Here is a 12,289-nt window from a genome sequence, read left to right as displayed (position 1 = left end):
AGCTCAGGCAACTGTGTGTTATGCCACCCCTGGGCAAATGGTCCTGTGATGTATAAGAAAGCAAACTGAGCAAGTCAGAAGGAGCAAGCCAGTGTGCAGCACTCTTCCATGGTCTCTGTTTTAGTTCCTCTCTGATGAGGAACCGTAACCTGTAAGCCAAATATAGCCTTTCCTCCCTAAGTTGCTTTTAGTCATGGTCTTTATCACAGCAGTAGAAAACCTAACTAGGACATATTACTGTTGAAAATTAAATCTAGAACATGGCTACCAAAAATCATAAATTGGTAGATATCAAATATTACATAAAAGGGATATAGCTCCTCTCAAGGCATAAATTTGCACAAAAGAAATCTGAATATAAAAAAGAGAAAAAAAGAAAAAAAAGAAATCTGAATATAATCATAGATAAACTAGCAATTTACAAGAAAGACAAGAGACAAAAAAACATGCTAGGCCTGCTTCAATAGGCTATATATCTGGAAAATCCAAACTGTCAGAAACTTTTTGAGGCAAATGGTTTAATTTCCTCAACAAATTGGAGGGGCAATTAATTGTAAGTATCAATTATAAGTTATTATAGGGGGATTATAAGTCATATATGGGGCAAAATGAATTATAAGTCAATAAGGAAAACTGTAAATCAAAAAATGTATTGGCCTATCACAATATATGGAACATTGTTGGTTACCAAAAAATAAAAGATTTAAAACTATGAAGCTATATTGAATTTAGATTTTAAGGACATTAAAATAGAAGAATACTCTTCTGGAAGAGGAAGAGGGACATGTTAAGTGGAACAAAGTACAAGAGAGGGTAAAGGGGAATAGATGTGTGCTGTAGAATAATCCTTATGTGTGCTGCAAAGATTTGGCACTCAAATTGTTTTAATAAAGAAGTTGACTGGCCAATAGCTGCACAAGATAAGGTTAGGCAGGAGAGCCAAACCGAGAATGCTAGATAGAAAAAGGACAGAGTCTCAGAGTCATCAAGAGATGTAGAGGGACCAAGACATGCTGGAGGAGAGGTAAAGCCACAAGCCACATGGCAGCACATAGATTAAAAGAGATGGGCTAATTTAAGTTGTAAGAGCTAGTTAATAATAAGCCTGAGCTATGGGCTGAGCATTTATAATTAATATTGAGTCTCTGTATTGGTTATTTGGGAACTGTCAGGTGGGAAAGAAAAAAAATACACCAACAGTTAAGTCAGATATGCTACATGCATGTGTGTGTGAAGATGTTGTAATGAAGTCCATTACTTTATACAATGAATATAGACACATCAAAAATTTTAAACTATGAAGCAATGGAAAACTAGATTGCACTGGGAAGTCAAGGATACTTATTAATTATTGTTAATTTTGGGGAATGTTAATAATATTATAATGATATTTTCTTAAATTGCTCATATATTTTAGAAATATCTTAATGTAAGCCCTGAAACTCAGCAGCTTCTAGAAAAAAAATATAGAAAGAACACTTTAAGATATAGGTAAGGGGAAGACTGTCTGACTATATGTAGCCACTCAGAAAAAAAAAGAACAATGATTAACAAATAGGACGCTGTAAAATTTAGAGGTTTCTGTACAACAAAAGAGACTATTAATCAATTGAAGAGGCAGAATTTAAAATGGAATAAAACCTTTACTACCTACACATCCTACAGAGGATTAATATCTGGATTATGCAACAAAGATGACCCTAAGAGAGACATACATGGATCTAATCTACATGGGAAATAGAAAAAGACAAGATATCATCAGTAAATTAGGAACACTGGGACCATGGGAGAGGGTAGAAGGGGAGGGGAGTAGAAGGGTGGGAAGCAGAGAAAAATGTATAGCTCAATAAAAACAAGAAAAAAGTATTACTCTGCTATTGCATTGAGGCTAGACTACAACAGAACACAAAAGTAAGAGAAAGGGAGACTTCCGAGCATTTGGGCGTCAGAGCATGGCCATTTGGTTCTGTCTCAATGACAGAGGAGAGAAAAAGAAGTTAGATTCTGATTATACTCTGAAGGAGGAGCTGAGAGTTTACCGACAGGTTGAATTTGAGACATAACACAAAAGGGGTTGCTCTAAACTTAATCCAAGGTTTTGAATTAGGCAACTGCAAGGCAGAAGTGACATTTTATGATCTAGGATGACAGATGCCCTAGGAAGGTTAAGTTGGTTTGGGATTTATCACATTTGAGTTGTCTTATCAGATAGTTGGGTCCATTGTAAAGATGGCAATTCAGATACATTTCATTTCTCTTTGTTATGAAAGAATTGTCTACTTACGTCTCTTCCAACCAGTTCCCTCTGGTTCTCAATGACACCCCAAGGAGGGATTCCAACTGTTGAGATCTTCCTCAAACACTTAGAGGAATGGGCTTTTAGGGCATCCCCAACATGCTTGGACACTCCTATGAAACAACCAGAGCAGAAGTCACATTTCAGCTCATAGATCAAGATAAACAATGACTCTCACAGACAAATAGATGATCATATATGCAATGTCATTCTTTTTTTTAAGATTTATTAATTTATTATGTATGTATCCCTGCATGACAGAAGAGGGAACCAGATCTCATTACAGATGGTTGTGAGCCACCATGTGGTTGCTGGGAATTGAACTCAGGACCTTTGGAAGAGCAGTCAGTGCTCTTACCCACTGAACCATCTCTCCAGCCCCTGCAATGTCATTCTTAAGGTAGACTCTTAGCACTATGGAATTGGATGCTGGCTTCTTGACTTTCTCTCTCCTCTCTTAACCTCTCTTCCTCTTACCACGGAACCAGGACCTGAATTATTCTCCTCTTCCTTGACCAATTTCTAGCACAGTCACTACTCTTGCCTGGCTAGAATGTTCCATGTACTGCTTAACATCTTGAGCATTGTAGTGTTATTAAACGTACCAGTAAAATACCCTGAAGATTAACTCCGATATAAAGGCATGCGGTTCAGAGACCACTGTGTGGGAGATTTTTTGTTTGTTTGTTTGGTTTGGTTTGGTTTGGCTTCCTCCCTACATCACCAAATCTGCTGTGAGTGCTATAGAGTAGGGATTTGATAGCAGGGTATTTGACCCGTGGTTAGACAGGGAAGTGGGATGCAAGGTAAGGATCTGGCATGCGCCTTACCTGAGTTTATGCCTTCTGTAATTATCCATGCTCCTGTGGTCTCTGCAGCTTTGACCAGACCCTGGCTGAAGGCTTCTTTGAGGTTGGAGGACATCTTGAAGTTCTGGATACCCCCATGGACAGAGATCACAAGCTTTGGCAGCTCCATATTCCACTCTTTCAGCATTAAATGCAACAGGTGTTCCGAGTTTGTATCCCAAGACGTTCTGATGTACTGGAAGGACAGTATACACCCATGAAGAGAACATAGTGCAACATGCAAGTCAATAGAGAAAATCAGCACAGAGCAGGGCCACTAGGGTGGCCTCAGCCTGGTCGTAAGTGTTGAGGGCCTCTCTGAAAGTTTAACTTCACCTAATGGAAATGTTTTCTTTTAAAGGCTCCACACTCCCTCCAACTTCTTTATGGGAATTATAAACCATGACAGATAAGCTTCCTCTGTTTGAAGGTTTGGACTCCATGGTTCATAAGAAGGCTGGAGGTGAGGCAGAAATACTTCATCAGTACATCAGCAAAGCCACTGGGAAGGAACTTTACAAAGGAGATGAAATATGACTTTTCAACAACCCATGACTCTGCATTTACTTGATCCTTCTCATATATTTGTAGACACTTTAAAAATTCAGGAGCATGAACTTGTGTTTTTAACTTATCTACCAATAATTTCTTTGCATACCATTATCCCTCTGAGAAAACTTTCTTTTGAAAATAAGTACATTCATCTCTGATGGTGCTAGCCAAAGAAAAGACTGGTGAGGCACACCTAGGAGAACCACTGGTCTGACATTACAGGGCATGACTGGCCACAGTTCTGCACAGTGAGATGAGTTCGTCTTCCTCAAACAGAATCCCAACCAGCGGGAATGAGCCAAGGTTATGGAAAAAAGGGGGGGACATTGGGAAAACATCAATTACAATACAAGTCTATGTCAAAAGAAAGCATAGGTAGAACTCTCCATACAAGCAAGTATAAATTATCACAGTAGCCTCTAAAATAACAAAGTAGTTTGCTATTTATCTTTAAACTTGTTAATATAGGAACACTTTGTTTCATAAGTAAAATATTAGAATTTCTGACCATCTGATCTGTACAGCTATCATTACACACGTGTAATAGGAAGACTAGAAGGCAGACCGTGAGTCCATGTATGAGAGATGTCACTGTACTACCAGGCTTTACAACACACTGCAGTAGCAGGGCAAACACAAGCAGACCCTTATGAGATGGTTCTGCTGCTGAGAGCAATGGGTAAGGGCAAAGGGGGAGCCTCGGTTCCATTCACCTATCTGTACCCCAGCTCTTCTCTAGGGTGAGCCTGTCTTCAACTCTAGATCTTCCCCATGCTAGAAGATACTGCTCTTTGGATAAACACTGCAAAGAACTAAGTTATGAGCACTGGGTTTTCCACCCAAAGGCCAACTGAACACCTCTCTTCTATTTCCTTTATAAGTAACTCACTCCCCCAGGCTCAACCTAATAAGCAGACTCTCTCAGATCCTTTGTAGAATGGGATACTGCGGAGGGGAGGGACTCTGCGAAGAAAACTGGAGCGGAAGGAAACAAAAGACAGTCTCTCTCAAGATTGGATGCTGCTCAATATGAGCTGGAAGGATGAAGCACATTTTGCTGAGACATGAAGTAAGATGCACTCAGATACATAAGTTGTAATGACAGTCAAAAGCTGTGGGAGCCGAAGAGATGGCTCAGTAGTTGCTGAGCTGGCAGCCCTTCCAGAGGATGAAGGTTCAATTCCTAGCACCCAAATGGAGAATTCCAACCATCTCTAACTCCAGTCCCAGGAGATCTGATGCTCTCTTCCCACCTCCATGGGCACCAGGCACACATGTGGTGCACAGACACACATGCAGACAAAACATCCATGCACATCAAATAAAAACAAATTTAAGGAAAAAATAAGCCAATTGCCAGGAGCTATGTCTAGCTCTATTCTCAATTTTCCGGAATGTTCTTTGACCTTTGTACAAGCAAAGCAACTTCTTCACTGGGCCCCTTCTCCTTGTTCACCTTCATATCTCCGCTTAACACAGGGGCCCGTTTTCTCTACCTTTGAATGTCTTCCTCGTTGCACACTGTGTCCTCTCTCTGAGACTGAAGGGGTTATCACTTTCATTCTCTCAGAGAACCTGCTCATATAGCATCCTCCACTTTTGTGAGGATTGTATATTTATTTCCTGTGTCCCTCCCCAAATGCCAACCATTGTCAATAGAGAAAACCTATTCTTTTTGGACCATACGAAGTATATAGGCACACATTAAGTAATGGATATACCGAAAAAGGAGTAAATAAAGGTGGATAAGAATAAACAATATCTGGAATCATGGTACAATAATAGAGTACTTGACTTACACATAGAAGGCCCTGGGTTCCACCCCCACCACAAATCAACAATAGCAATGAGATAAAGACAGACATATAGAGAGAAAGGGGAGAGGCAGGGATTCTCAGTGGTAAAGAACACTTGCTTTTCTTCCAGAGGACTCAAGTTCAGTTCTTAGCACCTATATTAAGTGGCTTACAACAACCTTTAATCCTAGACCTGGGCATCCAATAGTCTCTTTTGGCCTCCACCAGCACCCCACACATATGTCACACACACACACACACACACACACACACACACAAATTAAAAAGTAAGTAAGTAAATAAATGTCTTTTTAAAAAAAAAAATAGCAAGCCTGGTGGTGGTAGTGCACACGTTTAAACCCAGCACTTGGGAGGCAGAGGAGGGCAGATTTCCGAGTTCAAGGCCAGACTAGTCTGCAAAGTGAGTTTCAGGACAGTTAGGGCTGTTTCACAGAGAAACCCTGTCTCACGAGAACAAAACAAACAAACATATAAACAAAGACAACAAAAGGAAAGAGTGTCAAACTTGAAGGGAAAGTTGATTCTCTAAGAATCAGATTCCGAAGGGGATCAGAAAATGAGGGGGAATTTTTCTGCCAACTAAAACAGAAATAAGCCTGCATAGTTAAATGCAAGAGGACAGATAATTATAAGTATGGATTCCTCTAGAGACGCACTGCAACTTTATTAAGCTGCCTTCTGATGGTCACCTCCAGAGCATGACTGGCCCTCAGGTTTCCTGAAGTTGCTCTACTTGGGAAATCAGGTGCTAAGAAAACATCAGGTGATGATTGCTCTCAGAAGAGTACACCTGAGGACCAGTTGACCTGTTAACACTGTATGCTACAGTCTGGATCTGTAGTGTCCTCAAAAGCATCGTGTTAAAGGCCTACTCGCCAGCATTGATGGGAAATGACAGAAGCTGTAGAAGGTGGGACCGAATGGAAAGATGTTAGGTCATTGGGGGTGCTCCCTGCAAGGACACTGTTACCCTTGTCCCTCTTCTCTATTTCTTCCTGGCTGCTGTTAAAATCAGGCTGTGCCCTGCCCAAAGTCACGGACGGCATGCTGTGTAAAACCGTAGTGTTACAGGCCGCACCTTGCCCTGAGAGATTCCACTTTACAAGCACGACTTGACTCCACTTTGCCTGCAAGTGCAGACTCTGCACCTTGTTGATCACATAAACAGCGCCATCTTCCTGGCACCGCCCACAGGGAACAAACTGATTAAATAACCCTAAAATGTTAAAAGGCGCTACTCTATAAATTTATAAAGTTAACAGAGGCCATAGGATCGCATAACAATATTAAAGTCATCCAAGAAAACCAATTTTGAGAACTTACGAGAAACACCATAGTGAAGAAACACTGTCACTGGACCCCACAACACCTAACAATAAACCATCTAACAATAAAATGATAATGAACTCTACTGGTGTGTCATCTGACCACCCTCAGTGTGTGTCAAGGGACTCACAAGCAGGGAACTTGGAACTGCCCTAGGAGCTTCAGCTCAGATCAGTCCCCATTGCTGCTATAACCTACTTAGACTGTCATCTACTTGCCCATCTGGACCTATTCCTACACCTGAGAGGCAGACAACGCCCTTCACAACCAAGGGAAGTGAAGACCTGGCTAGACGTGACAGTGGATCAATGACATGGCTCCCTTTGAAGTAAAGCCATGACATGTGGCTCTCTCTCCTTAGAAGTACACTTGAAAGGTCTCTTCTGTTCAAAACTAGTGAGATGCTTCGGGTTATCAGCAGACCTTGGAGTGGTAGATGTGTTCTCCATCTTGGAAATTAATGGTGCCAAAGGTATCTGTAGGGCTCTTCGCTGTGTGCTTCTCAGCAGACCACTGTTCATCTCCTTCGGCCCCAGCGGCTGAGAGGGTCCAGGCATAATCTAACCCATGATGCTCTTGAATCAGCCGGCCACAACAGCACCTAAATTCAGAAAGACAGTCACTCAACATAGAAAACTGGTGCAATAATTCCAATCCTCAGATTGATGTATAGATGCCATGTATTAATAACTTAAAATTGGTATTCAGTTCACCAGACTTGGCAGAGAGCACCTTTACCCAGTAAGCCACCTCACCAGTCCCTATGTCTCCTTCTTAACACTGATGGACACTCTGTCGGCCATGTCAGGAAAGAAGATCATAAATACATGTAATAGACTTTATATCTTCTCTCATTCATTACTGCTGTTTTGTTTATTCTTTTGTTCTTTTTTTTAAAATGGAATCTCACCAGAATGCTCAAGCTAGTCTTGAACTCCAAACTCTAGATATAAATGATGCTTCTGCCCCAGCCTTTTAAGTAGTTAGACCACAGTAGGGTGCCATCAGACGGTGACTGGACTCTAAATAAAAGTAGTTGTGAGTGAGAGAAACCAAGGCTTTTCTATAGCTAAAATGCCACACTGTTCTTCATCTGCCTTTTTCCTTCACTTTATAAATCTTTACTAACACAGTAGTATATATTTATATAATTTGCAAATAAACATGCATATAATGTGTATATTGATATACATAACCCAAAATGTTTAATGATGTAGTATAGAGTAAAACATGTGACGTTCACTCTATCAAAGGCAGAAACCTTTAGTATGGACCACAATATATGTATATTCATTTATAAATAATATTACATGTTCATGTCAGTCCACATAGTAAATATTTGTCAAGACAGAAGTAAAATTACATATGTATCAAATTTTTTATTGTTTTTCCACTCATAACTTTAAAATACTGTAAATGAGGAAGTAACCTGAACATTCATCAATAAGGATGCAAATATAGGACTAAACACATAGCTCCCTTGCTAGAATGCTTGCCTCAGCCTGAAAGAAGCCCAGGGTTTGATCTCCAGCATCACAAAAATCAGGCAGAGAGGTATACGCAAATAATACAGCACTATTCAAGTAGGGAAGGGAAAATCAGAAGTCCAAGGTCATCCTTAGAAACATGACAAGTTTAAGGATAGTCTGAGCTACATGAGACCTTGTTTAAAAAAAAAGCCAGTAAGTCAAATACAGTGATAACCACCTATAATCTCAGCTACTAGTGAGACTGAGACCTGAGAATTGGAAATTGGAGTCCACCCTAGGCAGTTTAACAAGACTCCAAGACCCTGTTTCAAAATTTCAAGCTATAAAAATCAAATAATATAAAAGTTAAAGTTAGCATTTAAACTCACAAACTTTAGGACAGGATCAGGATTAAGGACACTTTATTTTGCTCCACTGACTAAAAGGAAGGGCAAACCCACTTGCAGACACACACGTTAAGATGTGTGTCACTGCTACAATGTATACCACACTGCAAAGTTCACTTTACTGTGGGTGTTTTGCCTGTTTAGTGCAAATACGACATGTATAACTCTTATGTCAAATACCTCACTGCATATGCAACATAGAGTGACATTTTATCCAAATGCAATGTGATAGCAAAATAAAGTGGCACACATTTCATACATGATTTAGGTGATAAAAGCTCTTGTCAAATCTCCTACGATGTTTGCATGTCTCAGTAACTCAGGACTTCTATTAGACTCACGTTCCATGTTCAAGAAAGGAAGAACACACACACACGCCTCTTTTATACGTCCATCTTTTTCAGAAGAAATAACAGGTGCCTTAATCAGAGTCCGTTCAACTTCTGAGAGAAGCCAGACACATCTGTCCCTTCAATCAACAGAGCTGTTTTCCCTGATCCAGCCACTTACAAGAGTGTCCACCTCTCCCTCACTGTTCCATTGGTATCCCTCCCAACACTCCGTGATCTGACGAAGAGGACAACCTTCCTGGATAAAGGGGACTGTTCCTCAGTCTAAAATTTACAAGGAGTTTGGCTCCCCTTCTAGAACCTCCAGAAGAAAGGAAAAGGAAAAAGGTCTGGAGATCTGAAGAAACTCTCCTAAGCACATTGCGAATGCCTTAAAATGAAAAGAAGCTGATTTGTCAAAGTCTCACCTGACTAAGTTCTGACAGACTTGGCAGCCTTGAGTGCATCTGAGTTAAAGAAATAAAATCATTGTTAGTTTACAAATATATGTGCTAAGAACTTAATGCTTATCTAGTAAACATCACTTTCCACAGTCTGAAAATTGGAATTTGCTAAACATGCATTCATCATTTACTTCCCATATCATTTCCTGTGCATAATTATAGAGTAAAACAATGACAAAATTAATAAACCATGGACTATGAAACCAGACTACCTAGGTTTGAATACCATTGACTCAGTGATTCTTGTAAGTCCCAGCTCTCACGCTTAAAAATAATTTCAAACACTTTTTGATCCCCCCATAAGGTGATGAAAAGGATTATCTTAAGTAATCTATCTGAGGTAGCTTGTGCCAGCTGCTACATTGCAGTATATTGAATAAAGGTGGCTTAGTTACCTTTCTCACCACTGTGGCAAGGTATCTGATCAAAGAACTTGAGGAAGGAAGGGTCGGTGTTGGCTCACAGTTTGAGGGGCTACAGTCCATTGCGGTGGTTAAGTCATAAAGGTGAGAGTGTGAGGCAGCTGTTCACACTGTCAGCAATCGGGCACCACCAGAGAGAGGAATGCTGGTGCTCAACTTTCCCCCTTTTATTCATTCTGGGAGCAGCCTATGGGAAATGTACCAACCACATTCTGGGTGGGTCTTTTCCTACTCAGTTAAATTTCTCTGGAAACACTCATAAACACACCCAGAAGTGTGCCTCATTAATTCAGTAGGGGATTCTTTTTTTTTTAAGTATTTATTTATTTATTTATTTGTTATGTATACAATATTCTGTTTTGTGTGTATGCCTGCAGGCCAGAAGAGGGCACCAGACCTCATTCCAGATGGTTGTGAGCCATGTGGTTGCCGGGAATTGAACTCAGGACCTTTGGAAGAGCAGGCAATGCTCTTAACCACTGAGCCATCTCTCCAGCCCCAGTAGGGGATTCTTAATCCAATCAAGCAGGTGGTGGAGGGTAAGCATCATGAGTAGGTATTATGATTGCTGTTGCTATTACTTTGCTATCGTAATTACTGAACAATGAAGGTAACACAGAACTCTAGGAAATTAAGTAATAAAACATATTTTTTAAAATATCTTAAAGTTATAAAACAGGACCAGCGATGTAGCTCTCTCAGCTTGCTGAACACAAAGGAGTCTTTGGATTATTTCCCTAGTCCCCCATAAACTGGATATAAAGGCGCACACCAATAATTTGTACACTCCAGTGGGGGAATGAGGAAGATCAGAAGCTCAAGGTCATTCTCTGTGACATCCTGAGTTCCAGACCATGCTGAGCTACAAGAGACACTGTCTTTGTGTGCATGTGTGTGTGTGTGTAAAACAATACCAAATCAAATACTGTCATTGATCCACCATTAGACATGAGTGTCTAAGTAATGCCACTCTGTTCCATAACACAGCTTTGTTGGAGTATTTTTTATTTGCTTGATTACTTTGGTTGGTATTATTGGTTAGTTTGGCTTGGTTTGGTTTGGTTGGTTTGGTTTAGTTGGTTTGGTTACTTTGATAAGGTTGGCTTTTATTTTCTTTGGTTTAGTTGGCCTAGTTTGGTTTGGTTTAGTTTGTTTTAGTTGATTTGGATTGGTTAGTTTAATCTGATTTTGTCCGGTTTGCTTTGGTTTATTTGTTTGGCACAGTGCTAAGAATGGAATCCAAAGCCTTGCACATGTGAGGCTCTGCCACAGAGTTCTGGACTCAGTTCTCATCACTGCTGTTTGGTAACACATCATGACATCTCAAAGGCAAGTCCTGTCTATGTCTTGTCTTGTTTTAAATACTGTTCTACTTTTCTTGGCTGGGGAGTATGTGAAGTCCTATATTCCATCTCTAGTGTCTAAATAAATAAGATTAAAATTGTTTTACTTTTCTAGACACATATATATCCATATGAATTGTTTAAAAATCTTTTGAAAATATCATGATTTTTATGAGTATTTTATTTAATTTGTAAAATGATTTGGGACTTAATATGAATATAATTCTTTTCCTCATTAGTTTTTCTCTTTAATTTTCAAAAAAAAAAAAAAACTTCCAGGATTTGGTTAGCAATGATCTCATTTTAAGTGTAAAATAATTTTAAAGACTATAATTAAGCAACAGAAAGAAAGACACTGTTTATCAAATATGATCAGTCTAAACTCTTCAGAACCCAGTATTCTAAGTTTCACTTTTTCTTTGTGTTTTTTCTTAAAAATAAGAAAGGAAAAGGAAGTTATAATCAAACCTACTAGGTTTGTTTTCTTATTAGGAGCTAAAAAAGATTTAATAGAAGAAAGAAATTTTTATTGATATTAAATAGCGAAATACTAGTTTTATAGTTTTAATCTGATCCCCCCCAACCAAGTTTAATGTATTGAATGTTTGATTTCCACCCCCAGCGCTTGTGGTGCTGTTTATAGGTGCACAGCCTTTGGGAGGTGGGGCCTGACTGGCAGAAATGTTCCACTTAATGGAAGGCCTTTGAGGGTAATAACTTACCACTCACTCCAACCACCGCTTCTGTTTTCTAGTCTGAACAATGTAAACAACATCCAGCCACATACAATAGCCAGTGCCTACCCTACATGCGGTACTAAGACCTTCTGGAGTTAAATTCAAAACAAGCCCTTCTTCCCTAACTGCTTCCGTCAGCTGTTTGTCCCGCGGAAGAAGTAACAAGTACAATACTAGTTTCCTATCCATTATAATGACAAAAAACACATCGAAGCTATTTTTCTTGAGAATCTTACTAGAACCCAGAAAATTGACCTATAAGAGGAATTTCCATGGTCA

General features: G+C 39.7%; 1 protein-coding gene across 5 annotated transcripts in view; it reads right to left on the bottom strand.

The window, feature by feature from the left end:
• Window positions 1-12,289, bottom strand: part of Trpm6 (transient receptor potential cation channel subfamily M member 6) — a 137,815-nt gene that overhangs the window by 100,726 nt on the left and 24,800 nt on the right. For all 5 annotated transcript variants that reach the window (XR_007594984.1, XM_050159951.1, XM_050159952.1 and 2 more), the window contains exons 3-6: window positions 9,473-9,511; window positions 7,263-7,440; window positions 3,127-3,340; window positions 2,285-2,409 (exon numbers count right to left, since the gene is read on the bottom strand). Coding sequence is in view for 4 of the 5 variants with exons in the window: in XM_050159951.1 (XP_050015908.1) it covers window positions 2,285-2,409; window positions 3,127-3,340; window positions 7,263-7,440; window positions 9,473-9,511 (556 nt within the window). In the remaining variant the exon portion in view is untranslated. The remainder of the gene's footprint in view (window positions 1-2,284; window positions 2,410-3,126; window positions 3,341-7,262; window positions 7,441-9,472; window positions 9,512-12,289) is intronic.

This window comes from Alexandromys fortis, unplaced genomic scaffold, assembly GCF_014885135.2.
Source record: "Alexandromys fortis isolate MF-2015 unplaced genomic scaffold, M_Fortis_MF-2015_v1.1 scaffold_10, whole genome shotgun sequence".
Taxonomy (NCBI): Eukaryota; Metazoa; Chordata; class Mammalia; order Rodentia; family Cricetidae; genus Alexandromys; species Alexandromys fortis.
Note: the sequence above shows the minus strand (reverse complement) of the source record. Positions and strands in the feature narration are given on the sequence as shown.